This window comes from Lonchura striata, chromosome 1 (genome assembly GCF_046129695.1).
Source record: "Lonchura striata isolate bLonStr1 chromosome 1, bLonStr1.mat, whole genome shotgun sequence".
NCBI classification, from domain to species: domain Eukaryota; kingdom Metazoa; phylum Chordata; class Aves; order Passeriformes; family Estrildidae; genus Lonchura; species Lonchura striata.
In genome coordinates, this window is record NC_134603.1 from 34,937,714 (window position 1) to 34,956,835 (window position 19,122).

Here is a 19,122-nt window from a genome sequence, read left to right on the forward strand (position 1 = left end):
AGAGGGGCTCGGCAGCGAGAGGGGCTCCACAGCGAGAGGGACCCGGCAGCGAGAGGGGCCCGGCAGCCAGAGGGGCCCGGCAGCGAGAGGGGCCCGGCAGCGAGAGGGGCTCGGCAGCGAGAGGGGCCCGGCAGCGAGAGGGGCCCGGCAGCGAGAGGGGCTCGGCAGCGAGAGGGGCCCGGCAGCCAGAGGGGCTCCACAGCCAGAGGGGCTCGGCAGCGAGAGGGGCTCCGCAGCGAGAGGGGCCCGGCAGCCAGAGGGGCCCGGCAGCCAGAGGGGCCCGGCAGCCAGAGGGGCTCGGCAGCGAGAGGGGCTCCTCAGCGAGAGGGGCTCCACAGCGAGAGGGGCTCGGCAGCGAGAGGGGCTCGGCAGCGAGAGGGGCTCCGCAGCGAGAGGGGCTCCGCAGCGAGAGGGGCTCCGCAGCGAAGGGGCCCGGCAGCGAGAGGGGCTCCGCAGCCAGAGGGGCTCCGCAGCGAGAGGGGCTCGGCAGCGAGAGGGGCCCGGCGGAGCGGCGCTCCCGGCACCGCCCCTCAGCCCCTCAGGCGGCGGCGCGGGGGCAGCGCCCGTGCCCAGTGCGAGTCCTCAGGGAAGGCAATTCCCAGCCCACGGCACACCCACAGCCGCCCCAGCCCCGCGACTGGCGCCTCGGCCCCACACAGTGCTGCCTTCAGCACGGGCAGGGCTCTGGGCACGGACGCTCTGTCAGCGTGCAAAGCACTGCGGCAACGTACTTGGCAGAACCATTTCTCTCATTAATACACATTGCATATTTCACTGTTGCCATTAGCTGGCAGGCACTTCCAAACTTAGCTGTCCGGGAGAACGCCTCTGAACTCTAATTGTGTCGTATTTTTACATGTTCACATTTTTACAACCACAGTGCATTTCAGTCAGTCCAATTTTGGTGCGGTCTCTCGTTCCCCTCCATGCCACAACAGCAGCACCGCTCCACAGCACCGCAGAAATGCCTGCTCCTCATGGGGTGCTTGGCTCCCTCTCGGCAAGGGGAGCAACAATCAGACCCCTTCTACGACAGACAGGCAGAATAAAACCCCCTGCACTAATCACAAAAAAGCAAATTTTGCCTCCCTTTATTACTTATCAGCCAAAACAGGAAAGGAGTAGCACAGGTAGCTCCTGTGCAGGTCCACTCTCCTCTCTAGTTTCTAGCTTTACCAAGTGTTTCAGGTAGCACTTATATTCAGAGCTCAGCCCTGGGTGAAGCAGCCACAACACTCCAAATGCATGTCTTACTTTGGAAACCATCCTCATGGGATGCACAGAGATGTGGAAACAAGAATACTGGGTACAGAAATACTACGATGCTTTATTGCTTGATGTACAGTCTGTTAACCTTTAGCTTAAAGAACTTGAGTACTTCAAGTCATGTGCTGAACACATTCACACTTTGCCAAAAAGGCAGACTCTGCCGAAGGAAAAAGCTTAATAAACAATTATTAAGCTGCTCTCCCAGAAATAACTTCAACTGTCACACTGTTTTTTTAAAGGAAAGAACCCCTGAATTCTGACACAAAAAACCTCTCATCCAGTCAGGCAGCTATGTATGAATGTCTTGGAATTCAAGACAAAAAATTTAAAGAGTGCTAGTTCCCACAACAATTTCTGAAATATTCCCTCTCCTTCCCATCCCTCTACAGCACTGTGCCTCCTTGCCTCAAAGAGAAGATAGTTACAGTAGCCACATAATTACACAATAACTTCAGGAGCACACAGACTAAAAATTCAGTATGAGAATGGATACTTCCTTTCATACCACCAATTTATTTCCCAGTCCATTAGCAAGCCATGTTAAAAAAAAAACAAAACCAGAACACAAAAAAAAACCAAACAAAAAACCAACCAACCAATCAACCAAACCAACACAAAAACTCAAAAACCAAAACAACCAACAATCCTCCGCCCTCAAACTAAAAACCTCAGGGCTGTTACTTCCCCATTATATTAATGCCCAGGAAACTATTCATGTAGCTGTTGGTTGTCCTGAACAGCTTTTTTCAACTCTTGCAGAAGAGAACTATGGAAAATGAGTGCCATGCCACCATTCTGCTCCTACAAATGATACAGTTCCTTCCTCCCCTGCCAATGTAAATTCTTACTTTTGACCCAATCACTCTTTCCAAAACCTCATGTAGCAGCTGCTAAGCATCACTTAACCACTATGTAGGACACTACTCTAGGACATACTCCTGATTTCCTTGAGGTAACCTTAAGGTAAGCAAGGAATCCTGTTTTACTTTCAGCTCTTCTAATGTTTTGATACATTTATTGTAAAAGAATTATGATTTGATACACTCTCTCCCCCTAGGTTCTTAATTCTTATCAGATCTTGACACAGTATAAAGTCTATTTATTTTAGCTGCTTATTTTGCCAAAAATAAAAGGTGCCTTAGATACTGAAATTTATGTAACATTCATTCAATTTACTTAAAATTGAATGAATGTTACATATTTGATGTATCAGTATCTTAGCAGATTTCTCTCAAATCAAGGCATTTAACTGCATCTATTTATGCATAAAAAACACTGAACATTTTTGGAGTAACAGACAAAAATAAGTTGTTATTTACAAGTAATATATATAATAAAACTACTACCATTATATGCCTTTTATACACTGTAACTGCAGTCAATTTTTGCAGTTTAAAAAAATTTCCTTAAACAGAAATTGTTCAGAATTATGTTTGTCCATACATGTGTATGTTATGAGAAATACAATAGCTTTCACATTCTTAATATTATCAGTGTAATTTACATTTTTCCCCCAATATCAAGTGAAGATTTAAAAATGGTGCAAACTGAAACACAAAGACAAGTAGCTATGAACACTGAAATACAATCAATTTGGAACATAAAAGTGTTTTAAACTACCAATATGTGAGAGAAATCCCTAATATTTGGCACGATCATCTCACCACCCACCCCTAAAATGTCAAAGCTAATTGACTTACTTTTAAAGTAACCATGATTATTGCATATTAGATCTTTGGAGAAGCAGAGCTTTAACCAAAAATATTTTTAATGTAGTTGAAATATAGACATACTTAGCTCAGGGAAGAAAGAAAAGTAGAACACGTAATACGTAATGTTATCAAATCAATCCAGTTAATTTGTTCTGTTCTTGCTTTGAGTAATCCCCCATACCTCAGATAATCCAGTTGAGTCAATGGGTACTTCAGCAAGTACAAGAGCAACAATCCAGTTTTATGTGATCAAGTTTTCCTTCTGCAGAAGTCCTTTAAGAATCTTGGTCCTTAACTTATTTAAGTGCTGACAGGTAAATTAACACATATTCCAAACTGGTAACAGGGAAAACATTTACCTTTTTTTAAACCAGAATATACAAAAGACAATTTGCATAGTTACAATTCAAGCACAAATTCACTGTAAATAAGTACAAAAGCATTTATAAATTTACTAAATTTGCTGCTGTTTTTGCCAACAAATTAGATAGGTATGAATGTAAACTCAAAGGGATTGAGGAGAACAGTCAGTATTTTTGCTTAAAAAATACATAGAGAATGCTTTTTAAAGGTTTTAAAAAATACTTTCTGCAGCAGGAACAAACAGTTCAAATCCTAAAGAAAGCCATCCAAAATGCCCAAATTCCTCCTGTACAGCAGAAAAAGTTTGTTCATAGGTTTCAAACCTATATACAAGATGAGGCACTATTTACGCTATTTTGGAATGTGTCCATAAGCCTAACATTTCAGTTCAACCCAAGACTTCCAAAACACTCTTCACTTCTAAGTTCCTAGGAAAATCCATCTTCAGAAGGTGGTGCATAAGAAAATCCAACAAATGCATCATCTGCCTCTAGGACACTGGCATTAACAATGTTGTAGTCAGAAGAAACACAAACTGAGTATGGGACCATTTCTTCTGTGAATACTGCATCAAAATTCCCAATATCGTCCGGTCCAACCTAGAAAACAGAAGGATCTGTCAGTCATCAAATTAAATAGTGTTTTAAACTTGTGCTTGTCCTTCAGATTCCAAATTTAACTCTAAAAATCATCTATTTTGTTGTTATATTCTATTTAAGCAAATAAATTTAAGGAAGCACATTGCTCCTTCTCTGAAAATAGGTATTAAAAGGCTGGTTTTTTTTCAATGAAGTTGGAGTTTTGACCAAATCTTACACTCTTAATGATCTGATAAGCCTAAAAATAATATGAAAATAGTCTCTCTTAGGGAGATTAGCTCAGCTTGTTAGAGCATGGTGCTAGGAGCACCAAGTTTATGGGCTTAGTCCCCATATGGGGCATGCACTGAAAAGCTGGGCTTGATGATCCTTGTGGGTCACTTTTAGCACAGAATATTCTGTGATGTGTGATCTGAGATGCAAAGCCTAACAGAGTTGCCATTCCCCAGGCACCTACCACATTAGGATTAAATGGTGGTGGAATCTTCTTCTGAAGAAGATCAGTCCAGCTGAGAGATTCAAAGAACGGGTGCTTTTGAATTTCAAGCTGTAGCAAACAATAAAGAATTTAGGTATTTCATAAATCCATCCTGTGCATCATAGTAAATATTACTTCATACTACATGTAGATAGGGAAGTTCTCATGTGCACGTCCTTATGAGTTTGTTTATTCACAATTTACTTTGCAATAAAAGCTGTAGTCAGTAAAAAAAGCAATTAAAATTTGTGAGACTGCCTCTACAAACAGTTTTCCTTCTAAAACCATACTTTCTGCTTTTAAACCCTAAAATCAACACTGAGTCTACCCCAGAACAAGAATGTCTTCTGTTGATATCTGTTCCTGCCTTAAAGTTTTGTTAGCTTTTGTAAAGCTAACCTGAGAAGCAGGTGCTTCAACAACTCTACAATATACTTACCATTTAAGAAGCAGCAAACAGCTGTGCTAAATCCTTGCATTTTGCTCAGTTGCAAGGTCCACAGACTAATGTAAGGACTGCAAACCAAAGACTACAAAGATCCCACCACTAATGGATGGAGTACATCCTCTAGATCATTCCTCATTGCACCGTTCTGAAGACACCTGTAACTTTCTCACATCAACTTTTTGCAAACAAAGGTTTTGTTGCTACACTGGGAAAGTGTCTGCCATGATTTTAAGGCTAAAAAAAAAAGCTGCTGTTTGCATGGAACTAGTGTTCCTCTTTACCTGAAGACTGGTTTCCAAATCATTTGTATTACTATATGATAGCCTTTTCTTTTGGTTATTTCCCAGTTTCACTATGAACAGTAAAACCTACTTCTCTACATCTTAGTGACTGCTACATCAGCAACTGTTTCTCCAGCAGGTACAGCAGCAACCAAGCTCAAAATACCACACAACAATCACTGCTCTCTTATCCCCAGCAACTTCCAGGGATAGACCCCACTGGTGTCTTTACAGAAGAACTAAAAAAGAGGAAATCAGAGACAGATGCAGTAATGCAGTTTCTGTCTCCAACTATTAATCCTGCGCTGTGCACATTAATTTAGTGAGTCCCTTTAAATAAAATAGGGCTTGATAAATTAGGACATTACTTACAAAGTCTTCCTTTGCTCCAAGTCTGCTTTGCCGATCTTTCTCCAAAAGTTCTTCCAGGATAGACCAGGCTGTAAGACTGATTCCTGGGCGCAAAACCAGGGGCTTATGAAGAATATTATCGTACATCTCAGCAACATCACGGCAGTAAAAAGGAGGCTAAAAAAATACAAGTTCTACATGAATTTGAAGCCACATGCAATGTTGTTTCATATGTTACAAATGATCAGTAAATGATTCTGTAAGACATACAGGCTTATAGCAGTGGAGCAGAAATCTTTTTATGCACTGCTAACTTCAAATTCAGTCATCACCACTGCCAGAACTTTAGACTTGGTAACTTCCCACCACCCTCCTCCTCTACTCCTAACGTGTTCTTACACTAATAAGTAGCCATAGATGCCATCCTGCTTCAAAGCTCCCACTGAACTTGCCTGAAAAGAACCTGAGAACAGTAAAACAAATCCATCTCCCTATTTAAGGTCCTATGGGAAGAGACAGAACTCAAAAAAACTAGAAGAACAATTCTTACTGGAGTAATCACATATGACTAGAAGAAGCATAGTGAGATTTTTTTTTTTTTGTTCTAATGCTGTCAAAAGCTAGGAGAAAACCTGGGATACCTAAATAAAAAAAAAAAGTATTTTAATTTTATTTATTGCAATATTTGACAAAATTTTACTTTTAAGTTGCTATGGGTTTTTTGTGTATTATCACTGTTGATTCAGTTTACTCTCACAGTCCCTCAAAGTGATGACTGATTTTGCTGATGTCTCCAATTTTGCTTTTCCATGAACTGTAAGATACCAGGAGGTGATGTAAAATCCAAAAAAGAAAAACAAGTGCTATGTAAGTACAAGACAATCTGTTAATCTCCTTAAATGGAGTATTCCAATATTATGGAAAAGTTAGTATCTTTAATAATACTCAAAAGTCACTTCAAATAAAAGGGGAGAGGGGAGGAAAACAACCTTTATTTATCAGGTACATACCAACCCATAAAGCATCTCATAAAGAACTGCACCAAGGCACCACCAGTCTACTGTGTTGTCATAGGGCTGCTTTTTAATGACTTCTGGTGCAAGATACTGAAATGAATTAAAAAAAAAAATCTTTAGAGAATTAGGCTAGCATGGATAAAACCTAGGGTTTAGTCACTTCACAGTAAACACTTTCAAGAAAAGTTGCTTCATAACACTGAAATGTTTCAGCTAAATACTACACCTCATTCGTCTTTCACTGTATTCAAAGGTCATTCCTGTAATTTAAAGTACGTTTATCAAGTTACCAAAGTTTCTAATCCTCTATTTGGTGAATCCCTCATACATATTCAAGCCTTCTAAGTTTTCCAGTGCAGTTTTCCCAGTAAAAAGACAACAGAGTTCAATAACTCAATCAGCAAGTTCAAAGTTTTGTGCATATGCAATAATTTGAATGGGGCACAGATATTAGTTCCCTATAAACTTACTAAGAATCAATGGCAGGATATGGTATGAAGATTCATATTGAAAAATTTGTAGCAGCTGTTATACAATCTAACTGTCCTGTGTCTACCCAGCAGTTAGGAGACAATGGAGAAAACAGTATTCCAAAAGGGCTGGAAAAACAGAGGAAGGAAGAGATGAGTTATGGCCATGTGGGTAGCAAGTAGTAGACACTGTATATTAGTAACAACAACAATGAATAGATGTGTAGGGAGCTTGTCTTTGGGTTCGTTTCATCTTGTTCAAAGAATGCAAACCTCCCAAAAGTAATAAACAGAGTATCTGACCGTCCAGTTACACAAATATTAATAAGAGGTCAACAGTCATTAATTACTGATTAAAAACCCATGAAAGCTGTCAACATACTTCTGGGGTCCCACAGAAAGTTGCAGTGGTATCAGAAGTTGCAATCCCTTCTTTACAAAGTCCAAAGTCTGTCAGGACAACATGACCCTGTTTAAGAAAGAGTGGTAAGTTAAAAAGAGAACATGTTCAACATGTGAATACACAGAAGTGTCAATTTTGTGAGAGAACACAGAAAACAGAAATAATCTTGTGTACTTACTAGTGAATCTAGGAGAATGTTTTCTGGTTTTAAATCCCTATTAAAAAAGAAAAGGTAGTAAATCAAAATAGCAGTCACAAGTGCTTCAGAGGCAAGGGGTTTTATTATTCTTCAGCTGAAAACTTTGAGTTTTGATGGAAGTGTTATGTTCAGGTTTCCTGTAAGATGATTTCTTGTGGAGTTTATTTGGTAATTTGTCCTATTTTGAATTTCTGCAGGACACGGATACCTTTCAGAAACTTACCTGTATACTATATTTATGGAGTGTAAGTAGCCCAGTGCACTGGCTATTTCAGCAGCATAAAATCTGGCTCTGTGCTCAGGAAAGGAACGTTCTCTTTGTAAGTGAAAGAACAGCTGTAAATATGCAAATAGGAAATAAATTACATAGACAAAACAAGTCAGGTTAATAACATGTAATTTTACAGTGAAGAGTAATTTATCTTGCTGTCCACTTTTTTTTTTTTTTAAAAGCACAATGAAATAGAATTGGTTTTTCTGCATGACAAAGTCATTATTTTACTCTCTTCCCTGCTTCTCTTTTGTGGCTCAGATGGATAGGTAACTCAAACACATTCCCTTAAAACCAGAACTAGTCAAAAGGAGCTAGAGTAAATCACTAAGCTGTGAATAGAAGTTGGTAAGACTAAATCATGGAAAATTGCCTCCAAGGAGAATATATAACCTGGTGTCAAATAAGTCACCTTTCATTTCTGAAAATATGTGTATTCAAAGATTTGCATAATTATTTATAGAATTGTATTCTGAAATAACCTAGATGTAGATCATTGTGTGAGATGTATATTCCAAGCTGATCCACCAGTTCTCCCTACTACAGAGAACTGTTTGGCAAATAATTTGAGCAGATACAGAAGTCCAGACAAATATTAAATCATAAACATATAGATTCAACTACAGGACACACTCAACTTGTAAAGACTTTAAGAAAAATGAAGTTTTCTGGTTTCTGCCTACAAAGGTCAGGAAAAATAAAAAGGCACCCATTCAAATTTGAAAGCTGCTTTGAACTGTATTTTTAGTTTGCCCGAAAAAATACAAATTCTGACCACAATTCAGAGCAAACCAAGATTTTGATAATACTGTCTAAGTAAGGTACATTAGACAAGAGAAATGCCCATCTTGTTCCAACTCTGACACAGTATAGTAAATTCAGTTGTCAGTTTCCTTTCTTCCCCTTTTGAAATATCAGCATCTCAGTTAATGCACATTCATGAGGAAGCCAGTGTTCCATGGTGAAAAATGTAAACATAGGATTAATTTGTAATTAAATTTATATTACTGTAAAATACCATATTTGTATCTGACAAGCATGAATAAATTTGGATTGAAGATGTCAACAAGAACCAGAATAAGGTTCAAATAGCTACAGAAGTCTGTAGCAACATCAGATAATAACAGAATTTTCAAAGTTGGGAGAATGCTGATCACAGCCCATTGTAAAAGATCACTTCTCCCACCTAGAATTAGTAGAATAGACAGACTACAATGCAAACAAAACCATCACATACCTCTCCTCCATTAACAAAATCCAGGACAAAGTAAAGCTTTTCTGTTGTTTGGAATGAGTAATGTAGTCCAACCAAAAATGGATGTTTCACATTTTTCAAAAGCACATTACGTTCAGCCATAATATGTTTTTGCTGCAAGAAGTAAGAGATTGATAAGTAAACAGCAATGATTTTGTAATTGAGGGAAAAAACAAGGGAGGTGGGTGGAAGAAGACTATTAACCTCTTTCCTATTGAGAACAATTTTTTTCTGCAACACTTTGACAGCATAGTATTTCCCATCCAGTTTTCGTTTTGCAAGAAGAACCTGTGAAATTCAAAAGAAAAGAAATCCGATTGTTGCAGTTCACCGACTATGGGTAACATTTTATCATTTTGGCCAAACTGGAAGGGATTCATGCTACTTTTTCACAATATAGCTTTTAATAGAGTCAGTCAACAATGTAATTGACAATAGAGTGAGCTTACAGTTCAGTAAAAACTTATCATGATGACAGTGGTATCATGAAAGATTGAATTATAACATGTTTTCCATGACCTGATAAATCTCTATCAAGATTAATTTCAGCTTTTTTGGGGGGATAAATTTTAAAGATAATTGAATGAAAAACAGCAAAAAAAATTGAAAATTGATATTTCAAAAGGGATTCTCTTTGGCATCTTTGTAAAATATCAATACTTAAGTCACTTTTCAATGTGCTGTTGCTCACACTGCTCCATAGTATCAGAGGTTTCACAAAATAGTCCCTGACATCAAGAGGAAAAGCACAGTTTGTACTCCAGCTGCTGAATAAGCATAGGGGTACCTCCTTTCCTCCCTGGGGGAAACAGGATCCTAACTGCTTGCAATGAGAAAGGGAAAATCTCCCTTTTCTTAGTCCCAGCAAGTGGCTGAGGCAGCCAACAGCTGCACCAAGGATAAAATGGCAGGGCCACAGATCAGCAGCAAAGAGGATCCAACAGAACAGTTTATAGGCCACCCTAGAGCAACACCACTTCTGGAACCTCTGGCCAAGTCACTGTGCACGAGAAACCAGCGAGCATCCTTGCATCACCATAAGATAACAAAAGCTCACCTTGCCAAAGCTGCCTTTCCCAATAACTTTCAGGAAATCAAAGTCTGTTGGTTTAGCACTGAAAGATATTTAGGAAGGAGACAGGTCATCTGGGTAGAAATTACAAGCCTTATAGCTGTACAGCAGTGTAGTGTAGCACAACAGCATGTAAGCACCCTCCTTTTCTTTGTTCCACCCAGCACTGCTTCTGCAGACCTGTCCTCAGACACAACAACTCCTCTTCATTTTGCAATTGCATTTTTCTCTAGGAAAGTGTTCAAATTGCATCCTCTGAGTTTATTTTATTTACTAAGTTTAACCTTATGATGTAAAGGAGAAGCAAGACCATTCTTTCATTCTCTGTGGTCAAGTTTCTTGTAATTTTTAAATCTCCATTTCCCCATGATGTCTCCTGGAGCTTATTTCCAGCAGTCCAAATGGATTCTAAAGCTTACTTGAGGAAAGGAAGGACCAAGTTTATTATCTATTCCCTCTTATTTGTTCCATTCTTCCCTCCATCCAATTCTGCCTTGTTTTAAATTTCAGTAAGAAGAGGCACATCCTAACATTTGCCTCTTCTTGGTGTTTGTATGAATTTGCTCTCAGTTTTTCCATTTCCCACATCATCACTCCTTTCAGTTTTTCCCAGGATTCCCTTACTCTTTCCTGAATACAATTCTGTCAGCAAAACAATTATCCGTGTTTTCAAATTCCAAAACAAGTTACATCACCATACACCTCTCTATTTATTGCTCCCCAAGGGAAGGACTCTTATATTTCATTTCTTACTGCAATCTACTAACCACCTCCTCCTGCTAGCCCAGAAGAAATCTGTGAGGAAAGCAAAACCAAAATAGCAGTTATCTCCTAGAGGAGAAAAGCAAATTCACACCGAATTGAGAACAGAAACTCTGCAGAAGACACCAAACAGAGACACAAGTTCCCACTGCAGTAACTGGGTTGTAGCACCAACAAGGCAAGCTGCTCCTTTGGCATGCAATAAACCAAACTTGTTTTCAGACACTGCAGGACCACTCCTAAGGTCAGTCTAACTTTTCAGGTTATAAAATTAATTTTAATCCAATTTAATTAAGTTTTAAATTTACATTAAATTGAATTACATGAAATTCAATTTAATTGAAACCTACTGAGGATTTCCAGATGGTCCCAAGTTGATATTCTGTGAGGTAGAGTTTAACTGTTGAGAGAAACAAAGAGGTTTACTTGTAACACTTTTTCTTCTCTCTTATCATTCAACCAATACTAATTTCAAAATACCCTACTGATCTGCTCAATCCATACTTTTATACTTGTTACATTAGAATTTTAAAGAGATCTAACATCTAGATTGGGAACTTAAAATACCTGACCATCATCACCTTGTCACAAATTCTTTCTACACACATACTGTTCCAAGATGAAGGTAATAAAATATCTGTGTTCATTCAGAGAGGAAAAGATCAGAAATAAAAACTGACGACTATTTAAATAAACAACTTGTTCCTCATTCAGAACTTAACCCTTTCTCTACTTGCTTCATGAACATATATTCTGCCTTTTATTCCAAATTCTCCAAGATCTGACTAATACAATAATTTTAAACCCACACTGTTTATAAAAGAGTAATTAATGAAAGACACAGTGCTTTTAAAAACATGGAAGTGAACATTCTTCCAAGCCCAAGAAAAACATTACCAACCTTTTCTATCCTGACATTAAAGGTTAAATAACTCAATTCCTGGAATTCCATTAATCTTACTGATACACACCCATGCAGAATTTGTAAATTACAGGAGCAGAGGAAGCCACTGTCATTTAGGTGATTTTCTCCATTTTGTTTTTGATTTAGAAAAGTGGTATTTGTACTCTCATTGTGATTCTGGAATTTATTAGAGAAGAATAAACTGCACATAAATACAATTTACCTGGGGACAGGCTGCCAAGGCAGCACAAAGCAGTAGTCCAGAAGTGGAAAATGCTCTGACAGCAGCACTGGACGCCACTACGCAGTGAAATGAGCCAGTGGTGCTGGACAGTTTCGAAAGAGCTACTGTAAAAAAGACTTTTTATTTTTTTGAAGGCTTTTTTTTTGTTCCTTGTTGTTTTGCTTCATCATTTACACTAACCATTTCCACCAAAAATATGGGGTCCAGGCCATTTTGCAGTAGCTCTCTTTTTGGAATTTGTTGTAGTATGACACATCATTAATTTTCCAGAGGTGGTTTGTATCATTCCACATTACTTAAAATAACTTTCAAAGGAGGAGGAAACTGGTATCTTAAACTAGTGACTTTAAAATGAAACTTTCAGAACATACTAAATCTCCTGAGGATCACACACAAAATGAAACAACTCTTACGTCTTTAACAGGGGTTGAATACGAAAAGAAGCATTAATATCACATCTTTCTGCCAAGTGGTAAGTAATAGAGAAGATAAGCTTAAATATGGCACTTCTGCTTTCCTAGAAATACTTCTTTTTTCAAACAGCACTGTTTCTGGAGGCTGCAAACTAATTTTCAGAGAATATATCGAGCTATATAGTGGCTTTTTTGACAAAAGAAAATTCAGACCTCACACATATGTGAAATGAAATCAAATCCATCCTTCCTCCTAAGTGAATTTTAGAAAGACTCATTTTTTCCCCTGAGAGAATTCTATTTCTCCCCATCTTTAAAAATGAAGAATGCACAAGCAAACAAAAAGACAATTAAACATTCAATCTCCCCTGCTCCTTGCCAGATGTTCTTAGAAAGAGCCCTTGAATACACTGCAAAAACTCTGACAGCTAAGCTATGACTAAAGTTGTGTTTCTTTAACCCATATAGCAAGGGGAGAATAAGCAAGACTAAGCCTGCAATCATTTTACTCCTATCTGCAGTTCTCATCTGACAGAAAAATAGCTTACAGCCCACAATAGAACCGAGTTGTTTAAAAGAACAGGGAGAGAATTTATTGCAAAATGTACCAGTAGATTTCAGTAAATAATATACCTAAGAAGATTGCCTTCAAGTAGCTAAAATTTAGAAGACTGTTCTACTTCTGTTTTATTACCTTCCGACTGCTTCTTTCATCTTCATCTTCAGATGGATCTGACTGGTGTTTTGGGTTATCCATCTGAAGAAATGCTCTGACATCTGGGCTAGAAACACAGTTAACTTCATTAGCACACCAATAATCTGCATGATTTTCAGCCATAAACACAGAGCATAGGATTGAACAGCAGCATACAGAGGAGTTACTCATCACAAAGTCTTATATTTAAGTTCTGGTAACTAAGAGCTGTATACAAGCAATACTTTTACAGCAACATAATTCAACTGCCAAGTGTGTTATACAGCAAAAACTTTTCACTTGCAAAAACCTGACATATTGAAGCATATGTATATGAAGACTTCAGAATGAAGACCTGCAGAACTGCATTTAAAGATAATTTTAAGAAGAAAGCATGAGTTCTAACTGGCTAGCAGCCACCAAGAAACCAACTTTCTTCCCCAAAACAGAAGAGTTTAAATTTTTTTTTTTCTAAAATTAATTGAACTGTCCAATGCAATAGGGAATGAAATGCATCATCTGTATCACAAGGAAAGACACATGTTCCAAGAGATACACAGCAGTAACGTTCCTCTCCCCATTCACTTTAAAGCAGAAGATGGTGATCTTGTATTCAGAATTCCTTCTGGCTGGGCACTGTCAAAACAGTGTTACAAAATCCTTCCAGTCAGTTGCAGGACACAAATGCTTCAGGAATTAGTGACAGGCTTCCCACAGTACCTAAGGAGATGCATTTTATCTTCAGCAGCAGTTTCAAGCTCTTGTTTTGATGGGGCTGGGGGACAAGGACTGAGAGAATGGTGGCAAAGTAAGAGAATTCCAAGAATTTCTTCTTCCAGGATGAAAGGCTTGTCCAACAAATCAAAAGAATGCAACGTCTTTCTGAACCACAGCACAGTGCAAGTAAATATTAATGGAATACAATGAGGAGAAATTAATTCCTAAAAAGATGGCTATTGTGTATAGCCTGTATATACCACTTCAAGAGATGGTTTGAATCTTTCAAACCAAAAGGCAACCTTCTTATCAAGGAAGAAATACTACCTACATTTCAGAGACAAAGTTGTTTGAGAAGGACTCAGGACAGTCACTGATAGGAAACTCCACATGAGCCATTCACTACAAGAAAAGCACTAGCTTAATATGGAGCTGCTCTTTTAATCTGTCCCTAGAATACATAAAGTAGGGTAATTTTAAGTAAGAAACAAATGTACTCCCTATTTTCAATCCATTCACCCCCCACATCTCTCATCAGTGAGGATCAGAAGTAAGAGATAAGCTGTTTCTGACACATCTCCAGCTCCTGTAATTTCCTGTCAGCTCTACTGAACCTACCTCATATCCCAGGCTATCTGAGGCTCCCAGTTTTTATCAATTACATTCTGTATTCCTAAATCCTCCAGTTTTCTAAATTCTTAGTTACCTTCAGCCTTTCAGTTTTAAAGCACAGCAACAAGACTATTTACATAATTGCCCACCATCATTTCAGTTTAATACTTCCCATTTTATATGAACTCCAAATTCTGATCTATTTCAGCATCTGTCTTGTATCCTGAGGCCAGGAAGACAAAAATCACAGTTGTTTGAATATTGTAGTAATACTGGGTCATGATGCAGCAATTTAAGTTTCAGAACATTTGGATATCATAAAATCAAGAATAAAAAGTTATGGTTAATGCTTTTCACTAGACATAAAAACAGAAACAGACTTTAATTACCTTTCAGCATTAATTATTTTAGACAACTGTTTGATTATATAGAGCATGTTGTAATACATCTCAAATAGTTACTATAGTAAATTTGTTCATGACTGAATTAACAGCAGGAAAAACATAAAAATACCAATTCACAGGAAAAGGTGGCAATACAGTTGCAGGATATTCCACAACTCCACAATAGCCACAATCATAACTGATTGATGTTACACTGTTCACATCTGCAATTCTAAAATCACTCCAAAGAACTACCGATTAAAAATAAAAAGTTTTATGTACCAATTTCTTAGGCAAGATTGCAGCATGTTATGCAAAATGCTATACAGACTGATAGGACTTCTATGCTGTATTAACTTGCATGGATTAACTCAATGTATTTAAGAATACATGGAAACTATTCCTAAAATAACCTCACCTATGAAATTAAAAGGGTTGAGAAAACCACTTAAAAAGGGATACTTAGTATACACTGTACATATACTACCAGCAAAACTTGGTTTTGTCTGGATTTTTATGATTGATTGAATAAATTTAATTTGTGGATTATTTCTGAAATACACAAAAGAGTGTCAAGCTCTGCTTAATACTGTTGCTTATGTAATAGTCGTTCTGCATTAGTCTTCCTGCAAAAACAATATAATAACACACAAAAATTTTAGACACACGCAGAAATATGAACAAACCCAAAAGGTCACACAAATTTTAAAGCAAAATGGTAAAATTAATAGCCAGTGACAGAAACTTAACATTTAAGACACACTTTATTTAAATAATAGTGCCCAGCTCCTCCCTCTTCTCACCATATTTTCTTAAAAAGTAAACCATTAATATCTTTCTTACAGAAAGCAAAGGTTGAAAAAGCCCTAATACAGTAAAGCACAGTAATACTTTAAAAGAGGACAATAATATAGTGCAAGGTTTGCTTTCCCCAGCATGGACTGCAAAATTCTACTATTCAGGGTTTTCATATTCATTTTTATATGCATCAGATTTTGAAATGAGAAAAAAAACTGTGAGTGATTTTCTTGTAAGGAACACATTCAGACCCTGCCTCTCACTTAGAGAACTGATAATTCACTTCCCCACAGGTTGCAGAGAATTGTCATCCTTCAGTTCTTCAAGTGTTATGCAAATGTTCTCATTCTCATTAAGGAGCTACTTTGGATTATTTAAAAATAACTGCATTACATCTTTAATGAATCCTCTATTATACAGTTTTTCAAACAGGTTTTCTTTGGACACATTCTGATAGACAGCAATTAAATGCATTAATACTTCAGTGAAGGCCTACATTTGAGGGGGTGAGCAGCCCACTTTCAGGAATTGTGTAGCGTTTTAGGGAGGCTCACAGTGCTCACTAGGAACAAACTCCCAGCTCCTGTTAAGGACAGCAGTCAGCAAGGGGGACACATTATCAGACCTCTGTCCCTCCTGCCCTACAGATCCCTACTTTTTCTTGGAACACCTACATTCTACCTGTGAGAGCAAGCTGTCTATTACAGTAAATTTGCTGAGGAAATGCAACTTGAAGCTAGTCCACTCAATTCCCAATTTGGACTAAGCCAGTAATCTCACCCTGTATCCACCTGACAGTGACCGCAGGAAAAACTGTCACAGGTTCTCTTCTAAGCACTTCAATACACCTTAGGTTTTTCTTGGATTTTTCATTGAGTAAGAAGGTTTGGCTTCGATACAATATTCAAGAAATGTGCCAGATCCAAGAAAAAAAGTCCACTGATGGAAAACAAGAACACAGTTCTGCATGTTTCAAAGAATAATGTAAATATTACCATCTTGGACACACTGAATCTTGACTGAATTTGTGCTTTTCTCTTCAGATGTTTAGGTACCTTCCCATCCAGAAATGGGAACACTTTGAATCATCCTTATGCTTTTAGTGAAACAATTCTCCTAAGCAGGATTTAAAATATATTACATGCTGACAGTGGTTTTAATGCTTAAAAGAGGCAGTGGAAGGTGGATTTCCTAACGGCTCTGTGAGAATGCACAACCCACTAAGTCTTCCTTGCACATCACTAACTTTACATAAGTTTTATGACCTAGTTTCAAGTTTAATTAGCACATTAAAGCAAAACTAAGAAACCAAGGATGGACTATCTGTGAAGACTCAGTCATCACATATCCCTTGAGTAGCTTCTGTCAGATTTTACAAAACATTCCAAGCACCAAGATCAAAGATTTGGTATTTCTTCTATAACAACATTCACTGGCACAACAGAAAAGGTGACAGATTACATAATTATGAATATGATTGTTGCAGTGTAACACTGCAAAAAGTAAAAGCTAACTTCAGAACAAAGAATCACCTTGCAATGATTAAAAGAGAAACAACATAGAAATTACTACAAAATTAAATGCTTTTGCACTAAACTGTGGATTAAAGGTTTTTCTCCTGCTTAATTCAGTATTTCTTTAAGGGTGGGGTAGAGGAGAACAGTACAAGACAAACTTTGGTATCTATTTATTGTTTTTATTGTAGAACTCTGTTTCATAAGCTTATTATTGAACACACTTTCATCAGCACCAAACACTATCAGGCATATGTCTTAACCCTGGTTTAAGTTAGTTTAATGGATCAGGCAATCTAAGTGCCATATTAAAGATCATTGATTCTTCTACATTACAGGCAAGTATGAAACAATTTTAAAACCTCACAAAAATTTATGGAGGCAGGTGGATTTGAGGTTTGATGCCTTTTTTTTTTCAGCACAGCATTTTGTGCTTTCCATAACAGAAAAGCACCATTTTACCTTTGGAGGACAAATAGAGCATGTTTTGAAGCAGAAATATTTGGTAATTTAATCTACTGAGAACCAGAGGAGGAGATTGGCCTAAATAAACCAGTATCCTTTCCCAATGAAACAAAACAGATTGGGTCTCAGTAATTTGTTATATTAAACTGCTTTTTATTATTTCCCAAAGAATAGTACCATGAATATAAACACCACAGTGTTTGTTCTGGTGGAAAGGTATCCTTCCATAAAGACTTCATCACTAATTTTTTTTCACTAATCAAAATAAGTATATATAAAATGCTCCTATTTTTATTTTTCTAGAAAAGAAAGGAAGACTGCGTATTTCAGGCTGATAGGACACTAAATAGTTCATTTGTTGTGAAAAAAGAATGCTGCGAACTGCAGTGATATTCTGTTAAGAGATACAGGTTTCCTGTGGGAAATGGGCAATTTCACAGGTTGTGCAAATAGGCTAATTAAACAAAGCATATTTATTAAAGACATTTACTCAACACTAAATCTAAGCATATAGCTTTACCATTTTACCAGTTCAAGCAACCTAGAAAGCTGCATGGATTTAGCTGAAACTGATTACAGCTTTTGACTGAATGAAGGTGCCTCTTTGCCCTGCAGTTCTCACACAAAGTGCTGCTCTCCAGATTTAGCTGGGGCTGACTCTGTCCTAACACCATCTCCCATGCACCACTGGTAGTGGTGAACACAACTGCAGTTCTTCTGCTGGGAAGAGTTCAGGTACAAGTTTATTCATCATTTCCTTTTAGACAGCTCAGCTTGGTTGTCCCAAACCACCTCAGCAAGCTAATTAAGCCACTTGGTTACTGTGCTTTAAACAAGTTCTGGAGCACACATGAACTGCTCTTAACAAAAAAAAGGATGCAGGCAGTGACTGACTGCCAACAACACAGCAGCAAGTGACAGCAGGGCCCTCAAACAGTACAGCCACTGGCAAAACAAACACCTGCCCAGCACAGCAACAGTTTACAGTGGAATCTGCACCCCTGGAATTAAGATCAGTTAATTGCCTGTAAATTGATTTGTAGGTTGGTTTTCAGAAAACAAAAACACTTTTATACTCTTCAGTCTGTAGAATTTCCTGAATGGATGGCCATATAAAGTTTATTTTTTTAGACAAGAGCTCTGAACAGGTAAAATACATTTTCTGGTTAAATATCTAATTTGCAATTTTGTATTTAACATATCTTTTCATCTCATGTCTTTTCAACAGCCCTTATAAAACAGAAATGGAACTACTTACTGGTTGCATAGCTCTGGCTGTCTAACTAAATTTTGAATGAATTCATTCAGTCCTGCTCTTCTCTGTTTAATAAAATCTGAAAAAAACAGATTTATTAGAATCATCAGTCAGCTTGTGAAAAAAATTTATTTTCTTATTCAGGTTTTTTTAGGATTTAAAACAGCAGTTAAA

The 19,122-nt window shown here is 37.8% G+C and overlaps 1 protein-coding gene across 4 annotated transcripts in view; it reads right to left on the reverse strand.

The window, feature by feature from the left end:
- Positions 1-1,300: 1,300 nt before the first annotated feature.
- Positions 1,301-19,122, reverse strand: part of SGK3 (serum/glucocorticoid regulated kinase family member 3) — a 56,337-nt gene continuing 38,515 nt past the window's right edge. For all 4 annotated transcript variants that reach the window (XM_021555601.3, XM_021555605.3, XM_021555603.3 and 1 more), the window contains 13 exons: positions 18,952-19,027; positions 13,205-13,292; positions 11,300-11,349; positions 10,173-10,230; positions 9,320-9,403; positions 9,098-9,229; positions 7,813-7,925; positions 7,569-7,605; positions 7,370-7,456; positions 6,512-6,607; positions 5,523-5,678; positions 4,401-4,490; positions 1,301-3,943 (listed from right to left, as the gene is read on the reverse strand). In XM_021555601.3, coding sequence (XP_021411276.1) covers positions 3,773-3,943; positions 4,401-4,490; positions 5,523-5,678; positions 6,512-6,607; positions 7,370-7,456; positions 7,569-7,605; positions 7,813-7,925; positions 9,098-9,229; positions 9,320-9,403; positions 10,173-10,230; positions 11,300-11,349; positions 13,205-13,292; positions 18,952-19,027 — 1,238 coding nt within the window. In that variant the 3' untranslated portion in view covers positions 1,301-3,772. The remainder of the gene's footprint in view (positions 3,944-4,400; positions 4,491-5,522; positions 5,679-6,511; positions 6,608-7,369; positions 7,457-7,568; positions 7,606-7,812; positions 7,926-9,097; positions 9,230-9,319; positions 9,404-10,172; positions 10,231-11,299; positions 11,350-13,204; positions 13,293-18,951; positions 19,028-19,122) is intronic.